The following is a 27495-nucleotide window of genomic DNA, read 5'->3' on the forward strand; positions in this document are numbered from 1 at the left end:
ACATCATTGGTTTGGATCCCACAGGCATCCTGAACAAATCTTTTTCGATCAATAAATGTTTGACAGTATAGGCACTGAGGAGTCAAGACCCTGGTCAGACATTAAAGCCAGTTTACAGTTAGTTGACACTCTGGCTGAAACCATCTAACAGACTGGGCCTCAAACTTACCTGAGATTTTCCATTTGACTAGATTATGCCTGTATCCAAAAAGCTACTGGAAAGACTTCTTTGAAAATTGTCTAGAATTGAATCCAGATGGTTTTGTGGTACCATGTGCAATTCTTTTGTATTTCTAAGCTCAATTGTTATGCACCATGCAGTGAAAGTGATGCTGATTTATGCCACTGGAGGCAAATTGTGCCAACTCCATATTGGTGATCATGTAATTAACACAAATATTTTCTTTTTCCTTTTCCAGGTTGCATGACTGACTGGACTTGATGCATGGTGGTTGCATGACTAATGTCTTTGTGGATTTATGAATAAGCAGATGCAGATATGGCTCACACTGTGATTAATGGGAGTGTTCCAGGTAATAGACTTTATTATTGCAAGATCATACTGTGGGCATTTTCCATGGCAAAATCAAAGCGATAGCATATCACTTTTAGATCCAATAGGATTTCAATTCCAAATAAATGGAACAGGCTGTCAATGTAAATCACTTCTTCTGCTGAAATGACTAGATTTGCTTTTCTGTAATGAAACAATGAATCGATAACAAACTTAAATGATTTCATCAATACAAAACTTAATGAAATTAATGCTACAGTATAAATGAATGTACTTTATTAGGTGGCAATATTTCATTTGTAACAGCAAGTAATTAGTGGTGAAAAATTGATGCTAACTTCATTGCATTTGCAAGTGACAAATTTCATTACAATTTTACTCAAAGACATCGCACCTTGGAGAAGCATGGAAAAATTCCCTGTTTGATAGCGAGTATCACAGTCGCTCAGCCTCTACTTTGTCCTTAACACTGCTTAACCAAATTACTCTTTCAGTCTCCACTATGCAAGTTCTGTTACTTGTGTGCATCATTGGATGCACTTGGAGTTTTTACATTTCTGACGTAATTGCAGAATTAGTTTTCATTATACTGTATGTCATAGAGTCGGCTGATTCATTCTTTTCTGGTATTGGGGTCAATGTTGTAACATTTTCAAGATGTCTCAATTTAATAAACTTTTATCTTCACACCAGTATTACCATACCTGACGGTTGCTCGCTACCAGGTCCTTCACTTTAGCTATACAGGCTTTGTTTAAAACAAATATTGGCTGCAAAATCAAAAGTTCTTTGCCAGTTATACCTTAGTAGCTATGATCCCAGTCATAGAACATTTTCTGTTGGCTCCATAGTGTTTTCTCAGACCAACACAATTAATGCCATTCGCTGTATTCAGCTCACCGAAAGGGGAAGCTACACAAATACCCCTGTCCGAAATGATGGAGCAGCTCGGCGCATCAGTACAAAAGGTAAGGCCAAAATATTTGCAATAATCTCCAGCCAAAAATGCCAAGTGGATGATCCATCTTAGCCCCTTCCTGAGGTCTCCAATGCCATCAGCGTCAACTTTAGCCAATTTGTGACATTAAGAAGTGCTGGAAGGCACTGACTGATTCAAAGATTATGTGACCTGACAACCTTCTGTCAATAGTATTGTGGTCTTGTGCTCCAGAACTAAAAGATAAAGGTAGGGAAAGTCACCCTAGGGCTACTCTTACATTAGAGAGAGACGGCTAGTGGTGGTTTAATCTGAGGGTCACCATGCCTCAGGCAAGGGAGAGGTTGAGAAGGAGAGTCCTTCATGGTATCTCAGCCAATGCGGGAATTGAACGCTGGCTATTGTCCTCACTCTGCATTGCAAACCAGCCATCCAACCAACTGAACTAACTGACACCGAGCCACTTCTTGGTCAGGTTGTTCAGTAGAATTACAACACTGGCATTTAGCCAGGAATGGGATGTTACCTGGACCTCCTGAGACAGGACAAACCCAAATGAAAGCGAAGTACTGTGGATGCTGGAAGTCTGCAATTTAAACATAACTTACTGTAGAATCTCAGTAGGTCTGGTGGCATCTGTGGAGAGAGAATCCGAGTCAAGAGAAAGAATGTAAACTTTTTAAGTTGCAGTGAACAGATGAAGGATGGTGGCTAGAAGGAAGATAAGCTGCATCCCTTTTTCAACAGCACTTCTTGTTGTATTCTATGAGGATCTTCATTCACTGACGCACTGTAGAGCTCTGGAACATTGCACAGTGTTTCAGTGCACGAGTGAATGCATTTGAGTGAGGAAAGTGAGTTGGGCAGTGGGGAGGATGGCAGTGAGGTTATTTGGGGTTGGGATTCAGCATTGGTTGTATAATGCACAGATGCTAGACATAATTTTAATCTGGAAAAGCGCAGCAGGTCAGGCGGCATCCAAGGAACAGGAGAATCCACGTTTCGGGCACAAACCCTCCTTCAGGAAGGGCTTGTGCCCGAAACGTCGATTCTCCTGTTCCTTGGATGCTGCCTGACCTGCTGCGCTTTTCCAGCAACACATTTTCAGCTCTGATCTCCAGCATCTGCAGCCCTCACTTTCTCCTCGATAATTTTAATCTGTCCAGCATTTCACAGATAAATATCCAGGCAACTAAGTTGGAAATTCCAAGATCTTTTTGTGACTCTGCCTCCGAGTGAAGAGCGTTTTCACATGGTCTTGCCGAGAAGGGGAAATTGCCCACCAGGTTTTCCGGACAATCCCCATGGAGCCTGTTTGTCTTATCCTCAGCTGAGTCATGACCAGCATCTTTCAAATAATGTCCAGTCTCCAAAGATCCAGGAAGTGGAAACTTTGAGCCATGATTTCCACACCAGAACTACATCTTAAAAATGGGTGATGACCTCCATTTGAATCATTGATCTTAAGCTAACCTCAGTCTCTTTAAAGGGCTACTAAGGAAATGGCCAGAGTTGATTTTGGATCTAGGTATTACAGGGAAGCTGTCAAAATTGTAATCATTCAATTTCCCATTGTAGGATAAATAAAGTGACTAGGGAAAGCTTGGACTAATTTAGCTGTGGGGTAAAGTTTGATGCCATCTTGTATATTTCCTTAATTTGATGCTGTAACATATACTTGGGGTACTTTGAGTCCTTGTCCTTGGTGGCCTGGACAAAGGGAGAAGATAGTCCCACAAAGTTCTTTTTATGTATAATTTGGGGAAATAAGTGTCAATCAGTATCTGAATTTATGCTGGGTTTTTTTGGATAAAGTTTGGTGATAAGATAAGAGATATAATGCATTTTCGACTACCCCATGTCTGCATCTATGAAAATTCTCCTTCATTGTCATTTAGTTTAAATCATCTTTCACAGCTCCATGCCGATCTTAGCACAGAATTGACTGTAAATTGCCAGATAAAACAATTAAGCATTAAGTTGATAACTTTATAGTTAACTTAAAATAACAGAATCAATGTTTCAAAGTTATGGTTTCTGTCCAGAAAAGTCCGATTTGAATTGTAAATAGTTTAGCATAAACCTGAACACAGAAAACCAGACGTGCAGATTAATGCATAATTTAACAATCTGCATTTTTATTTTCCGAAAGGCTTAACAAATCTCCTGAGATGTAAGTATTAAGTGGTGTATGACAGTATAACATTCCTTCCCCCACAGCTACAATTTTATATCCTTAGTTGTAAACTGTTGTTCCTTCTCAAGATTTGTAGCCAACTAGTGTAACTTCTTCTCAATTCCTTGCCCTTTTTGTTCTGAGTTTAGCATGATGCAACTGTACAACAGCAAGTGTTGGTCTTGGGCTGTGAGTGAGTGAGTGTTTGCATGTGTCAAACTAAATGAACATTTAGAAAAGAGTATTCAATGAAACAAAGTCTAATGAATGGGGACATATGGATCATGCAATCGTAAAGATTACATTAACGAGTAGAATTAAGCTTTTTAAATTTTTTTCTTTTAATTTTTCTCTTTCTAATTCTCTTCTCTTTCTCCTTAAAAATGTTCACTTTTTTTGTAAAACTAGACATGGCAATAAATTGCTGTTCTATTCTATTCTACCTTTTCTTTTTCACTTCCCCCCCCCACAGCCATGGTTAGCTACAGTTTTATAGCCTTAGTTGTAAAATATTATTGTCAAGGATTTGTAGCTGAGGAGTGTTTCTTATTTTCTTACCTTCAATTCTTTGTCCCTTTTTTTTTAAGATTAGAATGCTGTGCAGAAACCAGCCGCAATGCTTAGTCTCTGAAATCAATAAGTAAATAAGTATTGGGTACAAGTTGAAGTTGTAATTCTCATGATATTGGATGCACAACCTCCCAGAAATACACTTTGCACTTCTCTAATCTCAAAGGACTTGAGTAGATCAACCAGAGCTGAAACTGCAGCACCGCTGTGATTGACTTTTAATTGTTGAGCAAGTCATTCTGTTGTATAAAACTGCTGGGAGAAAGGTCCAAAAGCAGAGAAGCCGAATGCTTCAACCCAGATACTGGAAGCGACAACATTGTAAACCCTGTAAAGTCTGCCTGGGTAATGTCAAAGGGCTTGTGCCAGAAATTGGAGAGCAGTTTCACAGACTTGGAAAGCAACAACCTGACATACTCATTCACACAATCATACCTTACAGATAATGTACCAGACAACACTGTCCCATCCCCAGTTCCATCCACTGACAGCACAGTCCCACCAAGGATGGTGCAATAGAGCTGGATGAAGTAGCTCTGTGAGTCCTCCACATTGACTCTGAGCCCCATGAAACCTCATTCTATTAGCTGGACAATGAGCAGGGAACGCTCTTGCGGATCACCAACCATTGGCTCTCTCTTAGCTGATGAATAAGTGCTTCTCCATGTTAAACCTCACTACAAGGACCCACAATGCAGTCAGGGTGGGGTACTGAACGTAGAAAATAGGAATAGGAGTAGGCCATTCAGCCCTTTGAACCTGTTCTGCCATTCAATATGAACATGGCTGATCATCTAACTCTGCAACCTGTTGCCATTTTCTCCACATATCCTTGGATCTTTTTAATCCAAGGAGCTATATCTAACTCCTTCTTGAAAACATTCAATATTTTGGCCTCAACTACATTCTGTGGCAGAGAATTCCACAGACTCCCCACTGTCTGGGTGAAGGTATTTCTACTCATCTCAGCCCTCAATGCCCTTCCCTGTATCCTAAGACTGAGACACATTTCTGCTTCTGGACTTTCTGATTGTTGGGATTATCCTTCCTGTGATTATCATGCCTCGTCTGGTTAGACATTTATCAGTTTCTGAGATCCTTCTAGACACCACCCCACCACCAAACCCTACCGCCGCCCCCCCCCCCCCCCCCCCACGCCTCCTGCACTCGAGGAACCAGGTGGGAGTGACTGCCCTTGATATCAAGGGAACACTGAGATGGTAAAATATAGGATTATTACTGAACCATTGAGGCTGCTCTGCCATTCGATCGTGGCTGATATTTTTCTCAACTCCTGCCTTCTCCCCATAACCCTCGATACCCTGATTAATCACAAGCCTTTCTGTCTTTAAGTCACTCAATGACTTAGCCTCCACAGCCCTCTGTGGCAATGCATTCCACAGATTTTACCACCCTTTAGCTGAAGAAATTCCTCCTTATCTGAGTACTAACCTTTCACTCTGAAGCTGTGCCCTTAAGTCCTAGTCCCTCCGAGTGGAACAATCTTCTCCATATCCACTCTATGCTCACGTCGGAAGAGAGGTAACACCTATTCCGACGAGTCCTGACAAGCCTATCCCAACAGTCACTGCATCAGAGGTCAGATCAGTTTTCCTTTGTGTGAATCCAAGGAAAACGATGGGACCAGACAGAGTACCAGGCCGTGCACTCAGACCATGTGCAGGTCAACTGGCAGAGGTCTTCTTGGACATCTTCAACCTCTCCCTGCAGCAGGCCATTGTCCCTGCCTGTTTCAAGAGGGTCAACATCATCCCTGTGCCCAAAGAGGCTCATGCAGCATGTCTCAATGACTATCGCCCAGTGGCCCTAACTTCGGAGGTCATGAAGTGCTTTGAAAGGCTAGTCATGACATTAATCAACTCCAGCCTCCCCACTACTCTTGACCCACTCCAGTTTGCCTATTGGACCAACAGTCCCATGTCAGATGCTATATCACTTGCCCTTCACTCCTCCCTAGAACATCTTGATACCAAGAACAGCTACGTAAGAATCCTACCCATTGACTACAGTTCAGCCTTCAACACTATTATTCCTCGAGACTGATTACTAAACTTAGTGATCTTGGACTAAACCCCTTCTGCAACCGGATCCTCAGTTTCCTGACCCACAGGCTTCAATCAGTGAAGATTGGGGTCAATATTTCATCCTCTCTGATACTCATCACTGGAGCCTCCAGGGGTGTGTACTCAGCCCCTTACTGTACTCACTGTATACCCACGACTGCATCACCAAATACCAGACTAATGCCATTTACGAGTTTGCTGATGACACCAACACAGTCGGTCGAATCTGAGATGGCAATGAAACAGACTACAGACGGGAGGTGGAAGACCTCGAAAAATGGTGCACTGAGAACAACCTAGCTCTCAAAGCCAGCAAAACCAAGGAACTCATGATTAACGTTTCAAGTGGATGCACTGGTTACAATTGCCCAAAAACATCTCTTTGTCCTCAGGCAACTGAGAACATTTGGCATGACGTGAATACCCGTGCCAACTTTTATAAGTGCGCCATCGAGAGCATTTTGTTTGGATATATCACTACCTGGTATGGTACCATTCAAGATCGGAGACGGTTACAGAGCGGTGAACTCGACCCGGACAATCACAAAGGCCAACCTCCCATCTATAGAATCCATCTACCAGGCCCACTATCAAGGAAAGGCCGCCAGCATTCTCAACGATCCATCCTACCCTGGCAATGTTTTTCTACAACCTCTACCATCGGGGAGAAGGTACAGAAGCCTGAACACATGCACCAGCCTGTTTCACAACAGTTTCTACCCTCCTGTCGTTAGAATACTGAATGGACTCTCAAACTCTTAACATTCGCCTGTACCTGTGTTTTTGTTTTTGCCGCTGTTTACCTATTATTTACTTATCTATGTTATTTAACTCTGTGATCTGCCTGTATTGCTCACAAGACAAAACTTTTACACTGTGACTTGGTACACGTGACAATAAATTCAATTCACTCTATTCAACGGTCCCAGGATTTTGTAAGTTTCAATGAGATCCTCCCTCATTCTTCTAAACATCGAGTCCAGACCCAGAGTCCTCAGCCACTCCTCATACAATGAATTTGATAAGAGTATGGCATTAGACAACCCTAGCAGAACTGAAACCAGTGGGAAGTAGAGGGGAAACACTACTGGTTGGAGCCATATTTAGTACAAAAGATGGCGGTTATTGAAGATCATTCAGCTTAGCCCCAAGGCATCACTGCAGGATTTCCTCATGTAAAATCTTTATTGAGCCTATTTTTCTAATCAACCTGTTCAGGGATGCTATTACACACCTCTGGAGTAGGTGGGACTTGAACAAGGAGTAGGGACACCACCACTTGTCACAAGACGGCCTGGTGTTCCTCGGGTAGTATCTAACAGCTACCTCATTGACCTTCTCTCTATCATTGGGTCAGAAGTGCAACTAATGTTTGCTCAATGTTCAGAACAAATCATAACTCAATTACCGAAACAATCTGTTTAGATATGCAGCAAGATCTGGATAACCTCCAGGCTTGGGCTGATGAAAAGCACATTACAATGGCAAAGACCATTTCCAACAAGACATTTCCCCTTGAATTTTCAAATATCAAGATTCTGGGAAATACCATTGATCAGAAACAGTTGGACTAATCATATTAATTCGAAACAGCTAAGAGACTAGATTCTGCACTTAGCAGTGTTAGTATTTGAATTACTAAGCTTGTACACCACCTACAAGATGCAGTGGCATCGGTGTGACCTTGTTCTCCATTGGCCTGGGTGTGTGCAGCTCCAACAACAGTTGATCTAGCTGCTTAACGGGTGGTGAACGAGGTGCCCCGTGCACAGTCTGTCCCATCCATGAGATGTATTGCAGCAACTGTCCAGGGCTGCTTCAGCAATTTCTAAACCCTACAACCTCCACCACCTCAAAAGACAAGGACAACAGATAAATGGGATCACCACCCAACTGCAGGTTCCTTTCCAAGTCCCACACCATCCTGACTTGGAACTGTATCACGGTTCCTTCAGTGTCATGGGTCAAACTCCTGGAACACACACTCTAACAGCATGGTCGATGTACCTATAGCACTTTGGCTCGGCAAGCATTTATAGTCCATCCCCAAATGTCCTCGGGAAGGCAAACCCCATTCTTGAATTGCTGAGTGAAAGATGTCCATGTCACATGGAATAATCCTGAAAAAGATTTAGTGGCTGGTGTCGTTTTTTGGATCCCATCATTTCACCAAATAGGCTTTTTAATTAGCAGTTTTCTAAGGTACTGCAGCTTGCTCGTTTGCGGATGTTACCACCATTTTCCAGTTCACAATATTGACAGAAACGATCTTACTTCACCTGGTGATTCCAATGAATGGGGGTTCAAAACTTGAAAGAAAGTCATGAGCTTTATGCCTGTTGCAGCAGCTACGAACCTGGTGGAGACTCGAGTTTGCATTGTTTAGGTGGGTTTTTATTTCCACTAGTGATTTGAGGCTTTTAGAACATTTTCTTTTCTTTTCAGTTTTTAATCACGATCAATCAATGGTTGAGTTTAGTTTGATTATACAGGATAATGCAAATTTTCAATGATTTACATTTTAGGATCTTATTTCATCAGCTTGACCATTTTTCAATGGAAGCTGCTAAATATATTAACCAATAGAAGCCTTTTGTCACAAACCTAGGATTCTGGATCATTTGAATAAAATGTCAAAATATAATCTTTGTAAATTGGCACCATGCATTTCATTTTCCATTTTCTCTATGCGGGTTGTTTTGGGACCAAACCACAAAGGAAATATTAAGGCCGAATCTTTGAATCCTGTTTAAACCAAAGTTTTTCTCTTCCTTCTCGTGGGTGTTGAGTTTTGCCAGTGTACAATTCATGCTGCTTTCTGGCACTTTGCCCAGGTTACTATTCTTCTTGCATTTGTCTAGACAATAGACATGTTCAGGTTATTTGAGGCTAGCTGAGCCTGATCCAGTCAGCGCTGCAGGTTTTCCAGCGGGTTTACTGAATTACTGTTGGGAGCGGCCATACTACTCCTTGAGGTGCTGAGGGAAATTTGCAGAGTGCCAAAAGCAGCACGGAAACTAACTCTGAATCAAACCAGAAGAGGAAGATTTCTGTTTCGTGGTGCCTCTTCCTAAGCAAGGTTTAGAAAAACCCTGATTGGGGTAATGAAAATATTAGTAGAAGCTGAATGTACAAGGAACCTTCATCGTGATTCATGGGTCACTCATAATGCTGACTAGATCTGACCCAACTTTGTCACATGAGGTGCCATGCCAGCCTCTTGAAATTAAATTGTTTCATGGTCTTCATGTTTTACCCTCTTTGTTCCACTCTGTCATTGGCAATCACTCACTAATGACCTCGCTCTCCAAAGACTGGTTGATTGTCCACCGAGCAAATTCCATGTCACTGGTCCTGGGTTCTGTGGGTCATTGTATGGCTGATGAGCCTGATCCTAAAGCCCTATCTCTGACCACACGCCTGACGGGTACTTCCGGGAGGTGGGATTGGTCCTTCACCTCAACATTGCTGATATTCCTTTCTCCAGTTCCTTTTCCGTACTTCCTCTTTCTGCTGGGTGTTCTCAGTACATTGTGTCCTCTAAGTTGGTCCATGTTGAATGAGGGTCTCGCACACATTGCCAACTATGTTGCATTTCTTGAGGAAAACTTTGAAATACTTCCTTTGTCCTCTTCTTGTACAAGTGCCTTCCTTGAGTTGGGTGAAGGCAGTTTGTTTTGGTAGTTGGAATGCATCCTAAGCATGTGGCTGGTGTAGTGGAGTTGGTTTCAGATGATACCTTACCAAATGCTTGAATAGATTTTTTTTAAACCAAACACTGGTTAATGCCAAAGCTGCAGGGATTCTGTGTTCATAAATACAAGGGGTGTGAAGCATGGTTTTGGATACATAGAACTCATCCATTCAGGCTGTTAGAAGAACCTACACTCTTGATGTTCACCATTAAATCTTTCTTGCTTGGTTGAATTAGAGGTTTGAAATTACCTACATCAAACAAACAAAAAATCTGGCTTATTGCGTGCAAAATAAGCCTTGGATTCTGATTACTTAGTATAACTAGTTTAGGCTCGTTCATCAATAGAACTGTTTGGATCAGATCACAGCATCTGTCCTTCTCCCCTTGGTCAAAGTTTCAGGACTTCTAAACTAGCTCCTATTTCTTTCTCCTTGAATCCCCATCCCCTCCACCCTCCATTCGAAAAGGTGCAAGGAGCTAATTAATGTCTTTGTCAAGCTGTTCTTTCAGCTTGCAAAGTTTCTTCAAAGAGCTGCATAAAAGCAAGTTGTATGTTTTACTAAGTTTTTAAGAAAAACAGTGCAGATGTACATAACATTGTGCCTCCCAAGTTCATTTCTTGAATAATGCATTGAAAGCATTTCTACATAAAACAATAAATATGTTTTATATAGTTGTTCTTTTGACTGCTTTATCTGCCCTTAGTCCAACAAACCAACCATAAAACATGCCTCGATCTTTCTCTGCCCTCGAAAGCTTTCATCCATCTCCAGCTACTGGCCAAGTGGTTAATTGTGAGGAATAAGGTCTTGGGTAACAGCATGTATATGATTATGAAGAACCTGGACAGGAATCAGCTGCTCCCCTTAGTCAAAGGGTCAATAATAAGGGACTTAAATTTTAAGGTGGAAGATAAGAAGTTTATAGGGGATTTGAGAAAAATGTTTGCTAAGTTACATAGGCACCCAGATGAACAATGACACAAAAAAGTTTTCATTCCGTTGTATAGATTCCTTTTGTGGTATTTCTCTGTAACGTCCTCCAACCCCACAGTTCTCCAAAGAATAAGTGTTGTTCTGAGTCTGACGTTGGTGAATTCTGCAATTCCTTTGCATTGGCAGGTAGTCATGCCCGTGGAGTAAGCATGAGAAATTCCCGCCTTTGAACATTTATTGCTGTCCTTTCTCTGCTTTTGGAATGCTGCTTAAAACTTTTTAACCACCTGTTGTAATGTCAGTTCAGTTGATGAACTCTTATTTTTATCTGTGTTCCTGTTTGACTTGCAAAGTTTCTTCAAAGAGTTTCATGAAGGCAGATTGTATGTTTTAACTAAATGAAAAAAAGCACAGCACATATGGCTATGTAACTTTGAGCCTCCCAAGTTCATTTTTTGAGTAATGCATTGAAGGCATTTCTATATAATTAAAGCTTGTTTATTTTTGATTCTTTAATTCTATGCTGGCACTAAGAAAGTAAACCATATAAAATCCAGCTGGCCCAATGCCTTAACCATTTTATTTTGAGAGAAAGCAAGCCATGATGTCAGTGCTGTGGATAAAAACAAAACAAAGTGTTTCCTCTGGGCTGCAATCAAATCTGCAGCCTTTGTCTAATCTTAAACAACTGTGACACAGTTGCCAGTGCATGCTGTATAATAATTAAACATCGCTTTCACTTCATCTGGACTCTGTAGATGAAGCTGAAGGACAGCCCTCTGAAACCCTGGGTGATTGCCACATTGCTAACTTGCGTTAGGAATAATCGTCAAATTGAAACCTATGGCTTGGCAGTCACTACACTGTTTACAAGGAAATTCCAAAAGAACTGAGCAAGCTGACCTTAGCAATGCTAGTTATTTGCCTGCTGATGTGTCAGGAATAAATGAGACAGTCCAACTGTGAAGTGTGCTAAAGACTTGCATTTTTCACTGTGTGGGAGAAAGAAGGATTATCACCGTTCGGTAAGCAGACTAGCTACGTCTTTATCTAGAATTTATTTCTGTCTTTTTAGAGAAGCAAAGTTAACAGCAAAATTAAATTTGCATTAAAAGTGTGTTATTTAGAGGATTTCATGTAAATCTCAGCAAACTGGAATAAATAGATTTAGATTTTAAAAATTTAAAAGTTATTCATTCATTGTACCAAGACGAGTGCGTAATTAGGTTCCAAAATTTCATTCATCAAACAAATATCTAATCTGTTCTCTTTCTCTCATTCTTTTTTAAACACTCTTGCACACTTGCGTGCTCATTCTCACTTTGTCAGAAAAGTGCTCTCTTTCTGCCACACGTGCGCACTCCTCTCTCCCTCTCACGTGCACACACATTTTGCACACAGTTCCTCTTTCTCTGTGTGTCTGTCTCTCAAATGGACTCTGTCTCTTTCTCTCTCTCTCTCTCTCTCTCTCTCTCTCTCTCTCTCTCTCTCTCTCTCTCTGTCTGTCTCTCTCTCTCTCTCTCTCTCTCTCTCTCTCTCTCTCTCTCTCTCTCTCCTCTCTTTCTCTTTGTCATGCAGACTCTCAAACACATTTATGCACATACTGTCAATCTCAGTTTCAAACCTAATGCTTCAGGAGCACCCTGAAAGCTTTAAACTGCATTTTCTTCTAGCTTCCTTTTTATACTGGATACTCCCCACTTTCTAACTTTATACCGACATCTGAGTGTGTTTTATATTGCAACTTTATCTTTCTGAATGTTAACAATTAATAAAATTGTGCCTCATTTCATAATTGGTTCCTTCTTACCTCTGATAAATTTATGATGTATGTTTTAATTAGAATGAGGTATGGCTGTGTGCTGAAGAGGATGTAAAATCACTTTTCCAACTGATGAGGGTAAATCAAGGAAGTCTCCTTGCCTGGTTTTGTATCTTGCTTTGAATAGTCAAAATGGTGAATCCAAGTGCAAGCCAGGTATTTTTGAAATATTTAATCAGTCTTGTCTAAGATACTTCATTGACAATTTGGGAAGGTGATGACAACACTGGATAATAAGCCAGAATCACAGTCTAATGTTTTGTGGACAGGGATTTGAATCACACCATTGGAAGATGGTGAAAATTGAATTAATTGCAATATCTTGAATAAAACGCTGGTCGTGTAATAACTTTTTTGTTGTTTAAAAGGTCATCTGGTTCATGTTGTTTAAGAAAGGAAATTTACTATCCTTACTGGTCTGACCTACATATACTCCATACCCACAGCAACGTGATTGAATTGGACTCTGAAATCCTCTCTCGGCAATAAATACTTGACTAGCCAGTGAGGCCTACATCTCATGAATGACCTTTTTTTAAGATTGTTTCAATGTGCCATTGTGCAAGAGAAGAATTTTCTTACTTTAAAGCTAGTCTATATTTTTAAAAAGAACTCGATCCAATTGTAACAAAATGTTATGCACTATTTGACAACAGCTTCAGATATGGTTTATTATTCTGTAATTTTAGAGATGATCTATATTTTCAAAAAATGTAATTGTTCAGCCCATTATTGATCCAGATTCAAGACTTTACTGATGAAAAGGTTGTGGACCAACATCCACCCAAAGAGCTTGAGTACAAGATTCAAGCTAACATTGCAGATCATTGTTAGAACATAGAACATTACAGCGCAGTACAGGCCCTTCGGCCCTCGATGTTGCCCTGACCTGTCATACCAATCTGAAGCCCATCTAACCTACACTTTTCCATGTACGTCCATATGCTTGTCTAATAATGACTTAAATGTACTTAAAGGTGGCGAATCTACTACCGTTGCAGGAAAAGCATTCCATACCCTTACTACTCTGAGTAAAGAAACTACCTCTGACATCTCTCCTATATCTATCACCCCAAAATTTAAAGCTATGCCCCCTCATGCTCGCTATCACCATTCTTGGAAAAAGGCTCTCGCTGTCCACCCTATCTAACCCTCTGATTATCTTATGTGTCTCTATTCAGTCACCTCTCAACCTTCTTCTCTCTAACAAAAACAGCCTCAAGTCCCTCTTTCCTTGTAAGACCTTCCCTCTATACCAGGCAACATCCTAGTAAATCTTCTCTGCACCCTTTCCAAAGCTTCCACATCCTTCTTATAATGTGGTGACCAGAACTGTACACAATACTCCAAGTGCGGCCGCACCAGAGTTTTGTACAGCTGCAGCATAACCTCATGTTTCCAGAACTCGATCCCTCCATTAATAAAAGCTAAAACACTGTATGCCTTCTTAACCAGGCGGCACGGTGGCACAGTAGTTAGCACTGTTGCCTCACAGCGCCAGGGACCCAGGTTCAAATCCTGCCTCGGGCAACATTCTCCCAGTGTCTGCATGGGTTTCCTCTGGGTGGTCCAGTTTCCTCCCACAGTCTAAAGATGTGCAGGTTAAGAGAATTGGCCATGCTAAATTGCCCGTAGTGTTAGGTGAAGGGGTAAATGTAGGGGCATGGGTCTGGGTGGGTTGCTCTTCGGCGGGTCGGTATGGACTTGTTTGGCTGAAGGGCCTGTTTCCACACTGTAAGTAATCTAATCTAATCTCAACAACCCTGTCAACCTGGGTGGCAACTTTCAAGGATTTGTGTACCTGGACACCAAGATCTCTCTGCTCATCTACACTACCAAGAATCTTGCCATTAGCCCAGTACTTTGCATTCTGGTTACTCCGACCAAACTGAATCACCTCACACTTGTCCACATTAAACTCCATTTGCCACCTCTCAGCCCAGCTTTGCATCTTATCTATGTCTCTCTGTAACCTACAACATCCTTCGTCACTATCCACAACTCCACCGAACTTAGTGTCATCTGCAAAGGAAAATAAATCAACAAATCCAGAATGGAATCAAATCATTCTCCATTCCAGGAGAATGCTTCAGAAAAAACTTTAAAGTTTGATGGACTGTACAGTACTTTGGGATAATATAAATGTATTAAACACCTCATTTAAAATGCTGGGTTCAGAAACGATTTACCATGATATTGTCAGGAATGGAGGGCTTGATTTAGGCTGGTTACTGTAGGAGGTTGAGGGATGACCTTTTAGAGGTTTATAAGATCATGCGGGGTACAGATAAGGTGAATAACAAGGGTCTGTTCCTTGGGGTATGGGAGTTCAAATGTAGGGAGAATATTTTTAATGCGAGGAGAAAAATTTAAGTGCAAAAGGGGCAACTCTTTTACACAGAGTGATCTGTATGTGCAATGAGCTGCCAGAGGAAATAGTGGGTACAGGTATAATTACAACATTTAAAAGACATTTGGGTAAGTACACGGATAGGAAAGATTTGGAGGAATATTGGTCAAGAGTGTGGTGCTGGAAAAGCAGCATCCAAGGAGCAGGAGAATCAACGTTTCAGGCATAAGCCTCATTCCTGATGAAGGGTTTATGTCTGAAACGTCGATTTTCCTGCTCCTCAGATGCTGCCTGGCCTGTTGTGCTTTTCCAGCCCCACATTCCCGACTCTGATCTCCAGAGTCTCCAGTCCTCACTTTATACTTGGAGGCATATGGGCCAAAACCAGGCAATTTGGACAAGTTTTGGTTTGGGAGCATGGAGGGCATAGACTGGTTGGACAGAAGGGTCTGTGTCTGCGCTATATGACGTTATGATAGACCATGTTCTTGGTGCCCCTTCAAGTTGTTTTGAAATCTTCTGTTTTAGAAACAAATCGATGAATGTTTCCTACCCTTGGAGCAAATAATGTCATTACTGCTTTTACCTTTCTGTTTTATTTTAAATACTTTTCTTTCTTTAATGTGGCTCCTTGGGGTGAAATTGATCTCCTGGCAGCAGGGCACAACGAACAATAACGAATCAGAAGCACATGTTATACCCAAATGGTTTTCTTTATCATTGAACCTAACAAGATAAGAAATGTGCTTGGTGCGAAAGGGACAGTTACATTCCTTGGTACCCAATTGGTGTGACTACCCAATATTAGTTTCAACCACTCAGAATTTAAACTGTTTACAGAATATGATCATTTGTGTTACTTAAATCCTTGCAGCCTACAAATTCAGAATTGTATTGTTATAGATATTTACATATGTTTCTCTTCCTCAAGTTCATTTGCTGCCTGGTTTTGTCCTGCTCTGTTGGTTTGATTTGATTTGATTTGATTTATTGTAGTCACATGTACCTAAGTACAGTGAAAAGCTTTGTTTTGTGAGCAGTACTGGCAGATCATAGCAAATAAGGACCTAGAGATAGGGTGCTTTGAACGAAGCACAGAGGAGGTGCACAGAGCAACATCAACGTTAGCAAGATCAGCATTATTTGAGGTTAGAGAGTCCATTTGTCAGTCTAATAACAGCTGGGAAAAAGCTGGTCTTGAACCTGTTGGTGCGCATGTTCAAGCTTCTGTAGCTTGTGGCCAATGGAAGAGTTCTTCTAACTTGCTACTGAATGATTTTGTGTTTAGTTTTGCCTTGTGCTATTTTGAGATCTGTCCACTGGTGCTCTGGGGGTAGTAATGTCTCTTTTTATTAATGCCTTAACATTTAAAGTAACTTATAACTGATTTTTTTTAAAAAGTGTTTTCTTTAATTTTTGAATGAACACCACTTTCTTTTGATTGCTACAACTCAGCACATCTTCTCCTCCCCTCCAATATTAACATTCTCCAGGGGCTGTTCCCTCTGTGACACCCTAACCCACTCCCTATCATTCTTATCACTTCATCACTCTGCCCAGCATCTTCCCATGCAATCACAGAAGGTGTAACAAGTGCCCATTCACCTTCTCCCTCGTCACTGTCTAAGGCCCCAAACCTACCTTCCAGGAGAATCCGTTTTAATCGAGTTGACTGCACTCACTGCTCACAACGGACCTCCTTTACATTGACGAGACCAAAGGCAGACTGGATGATCACTTTGTGGAACATTTTTGCTCTGTCTGTAGGAATGACCCCAACCTCCCAGTTGCTTGTCATTTCAATAACCTCTCTTCCCCCTCCTCCTTGCTCTCCTATAATATTTCTGCCCTGGGCTTGCTGCAATGTTCCAATGAAGCACAATGCAAGCTCAAGAAACAGCACCTCATTTCCCACTGAGGGCTCTTTACAGTCTCGAGGTCTCAATATTGAAATCCATCGCTTCAGAGGCTGACAGCATTATGTCTGTTCTCCGTTTTTCATACATTCTCTCTCCCACACCCCCCAACATCCATGTGTCTTGTTTACTTTACGCTTGGGGAAAGAATTGGACCACTTCTATCGTCACACCTTAATTTACACCATTTTTACATTACTTTTCTGGCTCCACAATTAGCAACCCGTTTGTCTTTTGCACTGGGCCTATACCACCGGCCTCTTGCTCTTCCTCTGTCTCTGCCAAAAGTATTTAAAAAACCCTGTAGTCCTGAAGAAGTCATATCAGACTCAAAACGTTAACTCCATTTCTCTCTCCACAAATGCTGCCAGACCTGCTGAGTTTCTCAAGCATTTTCTGTGATAGTGGAATAAGCAGGGAATAGAGGGATTTGGATAACAAAAGGTTTTTAGTTCAGAAACTCATCATGATTTGGCACATGCTGTATTGTTCTTTGTTTCCGATTTCTAAAATCTGCAGAATTTTGCCATTATTTGGTTTAATGTCTGAGGAGGTGCTGGTGGTGATTATGGTAGAGGGAAGTGAATGAACTGGAAAGATCAATTTCTTGATCTTGAGCAGTGTGCGTCAAAAAAAAATGTGTTACCACCCCAGCAGTTATTCCCTATCTGGTTGTCTCCGAAATAGTTTACTATTCAGACCAACCTGGCCACGTGTGTTTTTAAAATGTTAATCTTTTTTTCACTAACTTGTGAAGACCGTGCAAGTTTCTGATCAATTTTCACGAGTAAGGGAAGTATCACAGCTTGAACTACAATTTCTGCCCTTGGTCACAGCATTGCTTTATCAGCATTTCCATGAGAACAATTCAACTTATATTTAATAAAAACAAGTTTTAATGCATGGAAACATGCTCTAGGATGTTTCACAGTGGCATAATGAAAGTAAACCAGAAGGAGATCATAGAAGTTCATTGAAGAGACGGGTTATGAGAATGATTTAAAACTTTGATTTGATTTATTATCATGTGTACCGAGATACAGTGAGAAGTATTGGTTTCCGTGCTAACCAGTCAAATCATACCCTACACAGTTCTTCAGGATAATAGAACAGAATTCAGAATATAGTGTTAGCTACAGAGAAGGTGCAGAGAAAGATCAACACTAATATATGAGGGATCTGTTAATAAGTCTGATACAAGTGGGGAAGAAGTTGTTCTTTAATCTGTTGATATGAGCTTTCAAACTTTTATATCTTCTGCACAATGGAAGAGAGTAACACCGGGTGGGAGAGGTCTTTGTTCCTTGTTTTCCCGAGGCAGTAGGAAGTGTAGACGGAGTTAATGGAAGGAAGGCTGGTTTACTTGATGGACTGGGCTATGTTCGCAACTCTCTCTAGTTTCTTGTGGTCTTGGGCAGAGCAGTCTGCCTTTCCATTCATCCTTTTGAAGGTGAGAATTGTAGAGCATTCTCTAAGACTAGGGAAAGTATTTGTACCAAGTTGAGAAAAGGTGCAGTGGAGGCTGGAGACAAAAGAACAGGGTTGGTCAGGGAGCAGTTACTGAGCCGGAGGTTGGCGGGTTGTTGGAGATGGCAAGGTCGTGAAAAAACAATAAAATAAGTAAATAAATAAACAAACAATAGGAACCCCAAAGTAGTGCAGACCAGTGAAACCATAAATAATAGGATGCAGGATAGTATATTGTTACGACATGGTGGTGAACCCCTCTGCTAATTAAACCAATCACCAAGAAGAGCTCACCTCTCCTCCTAATCTGTTAAAATATGAGTGACTGAGAATTCCCAAATTCCACTATTTAAAGATAATAATAGCAATTTATTCTTTAACTCTGAAAGTGAACATTAAACAAAACTATTCACAACTCTAAGCCCCCCTTTATTTTAACTGCTTGTTATCTGCCTCCAGCTCTATAACAGTATACTATTCCAATAAAAGCCCGTATTAAAATTATATCAACTTAATTTCAAAACCACACAGCGGCTGTTGTCTCTGATGTCCTCCTCCTTTTGATTGGAGATCTCCCTGGGTTGTCTTCTGTCTTTTCCTGCAAAGATGTTTCATATGAAAAAGATGTCTTTTGATAGGGAGGGTTTGGCGGTCTTTGTTGATGGCAGTTTACTCTCTGTCTGACTTTTAAAATGCCTGCTTTTGTTTTTACACCCCAAACGTTGGATTGTCTCATTGGTTCGAGGTTGACAAAAACAATAAATTGGATTTTAGTATCCTGGAGTATAAACTGTTTGGCTAAATTCAAATTGTTATCAAAACAGCAACCAACTCCGGTATCTATTTCACAACCAAATGATAAATATTTTCAATTTTTTGGTACACTCTGAGACTGCTAGCTAGTCATATGACAGGTGCTTGTAAGCTCTCAGTGCAAAACAGCATTCGCACTCTCTTTAAGGTACAGTACACATCTTCAATTTCATACCAATATGGACAATGTAGTTTCAGAATGGAGTGTGTAAAGCAAGTTGTTTAAATCATTGACTTTATAAGGGAGATGGACAAGACTGGGACTTCAGTGACAGTTGGGTAGGGGCTTGTGATACTTACAGTTATTGATATACACACTTCAGAGTTAGCGAGGTCATGACCCAAACAATAAGGTTTGGAAAGGAGAGATATTTTTCCCACCAATATGTGAGATCAAAGTAGGCACGAGAATAAAGTAATAATTGCAATTCACAAAACAAGCACATATTCATTCTGATGTTCCTGAGAAATGATAGAATGTATTCTGCATTATACCTGACACTGTTTTGGCTTTATAAGTCACGTTCCAATGCCCTCCTTTTCCTGTGTTAATTTGTGGCCACCATGTGTATGATGTATGTTCTTGTTCATTATCATGGGTGCCACGAACATGTGGCTTCTTTTATTTTTGTAACTTTTATTGGATCATGTCATGTTGTTTTACAGGATACACCTCCTGAAGTTTGACTCTGACAGTTGTTTCAGATTGATATCTCTAATATTCCCATTTATCCTCTCTCAGATCCCACCTTTGTGACTTCTTAGCTACCTACTCCAGTTTTTTCTCCTCCCAACTTGCCTTTCTTCATGAATCCTTACCTGTCAGTGCAATACACATTCTCAAATACTGCTCAATGATTCTCCTTTACACTGAAGACCATGACATACAGTATCCATGCCCAGCTGAGAAGAGGTTGGGAAGTGTAATACTCTCCATCACAGACTCTGCACTATAGTGCCTGCTGTTGGGAATGGAACCGTGCTGCCACCAAGCCATTTCTTGACTGGGTCTAAGTGCCTATCTGGGTCACAGTGGTACAGGAGCAATCACTAGTGAGTCTCTCTTTTCAATTTAACCTATTTTCCTTGACAACCTGTTCAGAGACGTTAATTACACACCTCTAGAGCAGGCATGACTTGAACCTGGGTCTTCCAATCCAAGGGTAGGGAAAATACCTCTGCACCACAACAGGGCCCTTCCACTAGTGGATCTTAACAAGAAAAGCCTCTTGTCTTAATTATGCTGGAAATTGCAAACTACATTAGCTAGCTATTGTTGTTAAGAGTATTGGGAGACATTGATGACCCATCTGTAGCCAGAGCTGTTGTCCCTATTTGCCATATCCAAGATTATATGACATTAGCTTGTGAGGAACTCAATGCTGTTTCCAACATCAACCCTTTCAGCACTGTTACCCCATTCAACACCAGTCAACACTTGGTCCTCACTTTTCTGAATTGTGTGAATCACCAGGTGAACCCAATCGCCTTTTGAACTGGTCTGGCCAAGGTGTAAATATTTGAGTAGGTGCATGGTGCATGAGTCCCTATGATGATGTGCTCTCGTAAAGGCTCCGTTTCTCTGAGGAACCACATCAACAATCTCCAATGCTTGCTCCATTGTAGGTGAATGACCTACAGGTGATAAACAAGATGGTTTAACACTGGAAATGTAGCAATTTCTTAAGTTATAATTGTGGAGATGGTTTTATACTCTGTTGGATCTAAGCCAGATTGAGTTCTATAAGTTGTAACCAATGCTCATCTAATAGCATTTGTCAGAACTCACTGTTTGTATCTCATCAAGGTGGTAGACAAGGTGACTTTCTGTCACGATTGTCTTGTTGAGCTGGGGTTAGCACAAAATCAGATGGATCCATTTATGTACAGGGGCGGCACGGTGGCTCAGGGGTTGGTACTGCTGCCTCTCAGCGCCAGGGACCCAGGTTCGATTCCAGCCTTGGGTGACTGTCTGTGTGGAGTTTGCACATTCTCCCTTTTTCTGCGTGGGTTTCATCTGGGTGCTCCTGTTTCCTCCCACAGTCCAAAGATGTGCAGGTCAGGTGAATTGACTATGCTAAATTGCCCATGGTGTGAGGTGCATTAGTCAGAGGGAAATGGGTCTGGATGGGTTATTCTTCGGAGGGTCAGTGTGGACTTGTTGGGCCGAAGGGCCTGTTTCCATGCTGTAGGTATTCTAATCTAATCTAAATATAATTGAACACAGTTTATTCAAATGATGCCCTAATCCAAGACCTAGATGGTCGGTTGTCCTCCTTTATGATCCAAAGCTCTTTTCCCACCAAGCCCATTTAACACCATAGTGGGTCCTGCTTAAGGTATTTCTCAGCATTCACCCTTTTAGGTCAGTTGACCGTTGCACCACTCCATCCCCATCATGAGCATCCAGTTTACTGGGTTCAGACTGTTGTGGTAGGTTTTCTTCTTCCTCCACACTTCATTGTTCTGACTGTTTGTGGTCCCTTAACTTCAACAATTCGACAAAGTCTGCACCTTTAGTTTTTAAGTTGCATGTTATGGCATTACTGCGATCACTTCTGAAAAAAGAGATTTCGTTCTGCAATAGAACTAGGGACAGGTTCAGGGAGAGAAGCAGGGGAGGCCTTATGCCAGGCTTAATTTGTAAACAGACCATCTCAAAGCTGAAGTAAAAACAGACAGAAGATCCCATCGTAGAAGCAAGGGCTTATGTGATTTTTCATATTCATTCATGGGATGAGGGCATCACTAGCTAGACCAGCATTTATTGCCCACCCCTGATTGCTCAGAGGGTAGTTAAGAGTCAACCCATATCGCTGTAGGTCTGGAATCCCATGTAGGCCAGATGAGATAAGGTTGTCTGATTTCCTTCCCTAAAGGGCAGTAGAGGACCAAATGGGTTTTTCCAGCAATCGATAATGGTTTCATGGTCATCATTACAATCTTAATTCCAGATTTTTATTGAATTCATTTTCTAACATCTGCCATTCCAGATTTGAACCTGAGTCCCCAGAACATTACCTGGGCCTCTGGACAGTGATAATACCACTTGGCAGTCACTTCCCTGTGGGCTTGCTGCAAAGATAAGATGGCAAAAGTGGAGAGATCTTAAATTGGTAGCAGGAACGGGTTAAGTCTACTGATTTGCAAAATTTTAAAAGACTGACCGTTTTGGAAACGGCTGATAATATGGGCCAGGTGCTGGCAGGTGGGACTAGATTGGGTTGGGATATCTGGTCGGTATGGACGAGTTGGACTGGAGGGTCTGTTTCCGTGCTGTACATCTCTATGACTCTAAAATTAGAAGGAAAAATGAACTAAGTATGTCACATTGGAAGGTGGAAAGATGTGTTTTATAGTAACTATTGGTAAGCAGACTGCTTACCAATAGTTACTATAAAACTCATCTTTCCACCTTCCAATGTGACATACTTAGTTCATAAGTATGTAATATAAGCAGGGGCAACACATGCTTTACCTCAGGTTGTCATGTGCATTTGCATGATTTTAATGTGTTACATACAGTATACATTATTCACCCTCAAAAATTGAATCCTGTTTTGTTTTGGGATATGGTGACCAGTAATGGACTTTGAAAATTCTCTGCAATGCAACAGCATTTCAGATACTTTCTTCATGGTTAAAAAGTAATGCAAAATGCTTTTTTGCTGGAGAGTTTCTTAAAAGTAAAGAAAGCTAAACTTTGTCTTTACTTATTTTTGTAATGTGTTGGTGTGTGTTCAGAGCTACAAAGTTTAAAATCTACCAAGCAGCCTTTCAAAACCAATATTGATTTTTGCCATTTGGAAGGACATTAGCATCCTGCCTGAATCTGTTTGTACTTCACTAACAAAACAGACCTTCAGTGTATTTAAAGAAACCTGGTATTGAGTTAATTTTACCAGTGAACGCTATTCCTGAAATAGTATAGAACAGTGTTCACTGTAAAAGTCATAATTGCGTCTGTGGCAATATTTCATCATCTGCTCTAAGCCTTTGCCAAAGAGCTTCTATCAGAATTAGAAAATCTGCAAAAATCGTGAATGTGCACTTTGGTTTGCAATTGCAAGTTGATGCAATCCTTCTGAAATGTTCATTCAGTTTTTTTTAATTAACCATTTTGGATCTTTCGCAGCTGAATAGTCATGGCTGTTGTGGGAAATGTTCCCAGGAAAATGGACAGAATTGCCAATGCAATCCCAGAATCGTGTGTAGTAAAAGCAGAATTTGATTTATTGTGGCCTCATGGCAATGAACTAAGACAGGCACATGGACAAACTAGCTGTTCTGCTGTTGTCAAGCCTGTGAGAGTTTGCAACTGCAATCGTCATTAATATAAGATTTAGTGACTGAAGATGCATAATGGACACCATGGAATATGTTTTATGGTTCGATTTGTATCGAGTATTGCGTGGATCTTCAACGCAGTTACTTGGGACAACAGAGAGTCAAGATACCAGTCCATTAAATGGAGGCCAAGTGCTGCTGTTTACTTCAACATTTGGGAACAGTGTGAGATGTCAAGCTGGTTTTCACATGCCAAATTAGTGCTCTCAGAAGACCAAATACATGACAGTTGTTTCTGTGCAAGTACTGACCTTCTACTCACCCACCAGTTATTTTCACTCAGTTGGGAGGAAGAGAATGGTGGGTTAAAAAATATGAGAGTCTACACCTGACTTCCCAACCATAGTGGGCAGAACTGGATGGCAGATAGTAATTGTGCGATGGCTGGGAATTGAACCCAGGTCAACTGCTTGGAAGGCAGCTATGCTCACCCCTATACCATTATCACCGTGTCCTTCCTGATGAAGACATTATGCTCAATGTCGATTCTCCTGCTCCTCAGATGCTGCCTGACTGGCTGTGCTTTACCAGCACCACACTCTTTGACTCTGATCTCCAGCATCTACAGTCCTCACTTTCTCCCGGTAAACAGTAATTGGTGGCCCCGCCCTCGGCCTCTTGTTGACACTGAAGCCAATTGTGATGCACGATGGTAGGCACAGAGATGAATGAGGTAAAAACAATGACTGCAGATGCTGGAAACCAGATTTAGGATTAGTGGTGCTGGAAGAGCACAGCAGTTCAGGCAGCATCCGAGCAGCAGTAAAATCGACATTTCAGGCAAAAGCCCTTCATCAGGAATAAGGGCAGAGTGTCTGAAGGGTGGAGAGATAAGCTAGAGGAGGATGGGGTTGGGGAGAAAGTAGCATGGAGTACAATAGATGAGTGGGGGAGGGGATGAAGGTGATAGGTCAGGGAGGAGGGGATGAAGATGAATGAGCTCAACACAAACCCAGCACTCATCCAAGGTCTGTATGGCTAGATTGTAACCTGATTCTAATATCGAATGTTCCAAAGTGAGAAATTGAAATTCAAAGCATTTGAAAACCTATTTGGATTGAAAGCTTTTGCATTTATGTTTTGTGCAAGTTACAGTATTCAAGGTGATTTTTCACATTACCTGTGTACAGCTGTTATAACCGATATTGTTAGTTCAATCGCAATGGTACAGGTGGCTTAATTTGGATCTTTGTAAATCTGAAAATGAGGCATGAATTGTCAAGTTAAAGGAAGCTGGTTTACTTAAATTGTGGCTGGGCTACCATTCATCTCCCAGATCTAATTACCCTTCAAACGGGGTAGTGAACTGCTTCCTTGATTCAATGTTACAGGTTGATCCACAATGCCTTTAGGGAGGGAATTCCAGGATTTTGACAGAGGAATGGAGATATGTTTCTAAATTAGGATTGTGAGTGGCTTGATGATGATGTTCCTATAACCTTCGGTATGATCATGGCCATAAGTTAAAAATACAGTCCAAGGAGCTTTGAATGTCTGTGTTGGATGGAGACAGAGGCTGTTTGAGAATGTGATGCCAATCAAGTGGACTGTTTTGTCCTGGATGGTGTCAAGCTTCTTGAGTATTGAAACTGCACCCATCCAGGCTGGTGGCCTGCCTTTGGGAGTTCGGTGATGAATTACTTGGAGTGGGATTTTCTAGCCTCTGATGTGCTTCTATAACCACAGTATTAGCGTCATGAGTTCAGCTGAGTTTCTGGTCAATGCTAACCCTTACGTTGTTGGGGATTCAGTGATGGAAAATACCATTGAATGTCAGTGGTCAGCATTTAGATTCTCCCGTGGGTGCTCGTCGTGTGGTATGAATGTTATTGTCACTTGTCAGCTCAAACCTGAGTCTTGTCCAGGTCTTCTTGCATTTGGACATTGTCTGTTTCACTGTTGTGGATTTGGAAATGGTGTTGAACATTATGTAATCATCTGATCTTATGAATGAATCATTGATGCAGCAGCTGAAGATGGTTGTACCTAGGACACTACCCTGAGGAACAAGTGAAGTGATATCATTAAAAGCTGAGATGACTGACCTTCAACAATACAACCATTTTTTTTAATACTAAACGTGACTCGAGCCAAGGAAGAGTTTTCCCTCTGATTCCTGTTGACTCCAATTTTGCCAGTGCTCCTTTGGTGCTGCACTGCACTGTCAAAAATGGCTTTGCTGTCAAGGATGTCAGAGAGTAGCAAGGGTATGGAATGCTTTGCCTGCAACGGTAGTAGATTTGTCAAGTTTAGGTGAATTTAAGTCGTCATTGGACAGGCATATGGACATACATGGAATAGTGTAGGTGGGATGGGTTTCAGATTAGAAAGAAGGGTGGCGCAACATCGAGGGCCGAAGGGCCTGTACTGCGCTGTAATGTTCTATTTCTATTATCAATGCCACCTAATCTCTAGAATTCAGCTCTTTCTTTTATCCATGTTTGAACTAAGTGTGTAATGAGCTGAGTGACCCAAATTGAGTATCAGTGAGGAGGCTGTGATCAAGAATATACTGATAGGGTAGTAATTGTCCTGATTTTTGTGTACAGGACATACCTGGGTGACTTTCTTTAGCATGGTATGTTGGAATTAGATTCCTACTTTGCACAGGTGAGTTCTTGACATTTAAGTTTGCTAAAAGCTACAGATATCATGAAAACAGACAATGTTGAAGCTTCATAGAGGAAGCAGGTTCTCAGGATGGGGAAGAAGTGTTTTATTTCCTTACAACCGAACTAACCCATAAAAATATCATAGCTAAGAATTATGGGACTTCACATGAACTGTGAACCTGTGGTGCAGTTGCGGTACACAGGAGGATGAGAGTAGGGAGGACATGGACAGGATTTCACAGCCACAGGAATGTGCTGGCAGACAGCAAGCTGGTTTGAAGTGTGTCTACTTCAACGCCAGAAGTATCCAAAATAAGGTAGGTGAGCTTGCAGCATGGATAGGTACCTGGGACTTCGATGTTGTGGCCATTTTGGAGACATGGATAAAGCAGGGTCAGGAATGGATGTTGCAGGTTCTAGGGTTTAGATCTTTCATTAAAATCGGGGAAGGCGGAAAAGAGGGCGAGGTGTGGCTTTGTTAGTCAAGGACAATATAACGGTGACTGAAAGAACTTTTGACAAGGACTCATCTACTGAGGTGGTATGGGCTGAGGTTAGAAACAAGAGAGGAGAGGTCACACCTGGGAGTTTTTTATAGGTCTCTGCAAAGTTCCAGGGATGTGGATGAGAGGATTGGCCAAACAATTCTGGGCAGGAGTGAAAGTAACAGGGTGGTCATTATGGGGGACTTTAACTTCCCCAACGTTGACTGGAAATCCTATAACTCTAATACGTCGGATGGATCAGTTTTTGTCCAATGTGTGCAGGAGGGTTTCCTGACACAGTATGTCGAAGGGCCGACAAGAGGGGAGCCCACACTGGATCTGGTGCTGGGTAATGAACCAGGTCAGGTGTTTAATTTAGTGTTAGGTGAGCACATGGGAGAGAGTGACCATAATTCATTTACGTTTAGTTTAGCAATGGAGAGGGATAGGTACGTGCCACAGGGCAAGAGCTATAGATGGGGAAAAGGCAATTATAATGCGAGTAGGCAAGATTTAAAAGGTATAGAATGGGGTAGCAAAATGCAGGGGATGGGGACAATCAATATGGAGTTGGTTTAAGGAACAGATATTGCATATCTGTGATAGGTATGTCCCTGTCAGGTAGGGAGGAAGTGAGAAGGTAATGGAACCATGGTTTACTAAAGAAATTGTATCTCTTGTAAAGCGGAAGAGGAAGGCTTATGTGACGTTGAGATGAGATGGTTTAGATGAGGCGATGGAGAGTTACAGATTTCCTAGGAAGGATTTGA

The 27495-nt window shown here is 41.4% G+C and overlaps 1 protein-coding gene across 7 annotated transcripts in view; it reads left to right on the top strand.

Moving 5' to 3' along the window:
* The window catches only part of kank1a (KN motif and ankyrin repeat domains 1a), a 255645-nt gene that overhangs the window by 168403 nt on the left and 59747 nt on the right, over nt 1-27495 (top strand). For all 7 annotated transcript variants that reach the window (XM_043718240.2, XM_087994305.1, XM_043718278.2 and 4 more), the window contains one exon: nt 420-533. In XM_043718240.2, coding sequence (XP_043574175.2) covers nt 500-533 — 34 coding nt within the window. In that variant the 5' untranslated portion in view covers nt 420-499. The remainder of the gene's footprint in view (nt 1-419; nt 534-27495) is intronic.

The sequence above is a fragment of the Chiloscyllium plagiosum genome, unplaced genomic scaffold (assembly GCF_037043375.1).
Source record: "Chiloscyllium plagiosum isolate Xiang-an unplaced genomic scaffold, Cpla_swu_hap1 HiC_scaffold_2, whole genome shotgun sequence".
NCBI lineage: Eukaryota > Metazoa > Chordata > Chondrichthyes > Orectolobiformes > Hemiscylliidae > Chiloscyllium > Chiloscyllium plagiosum.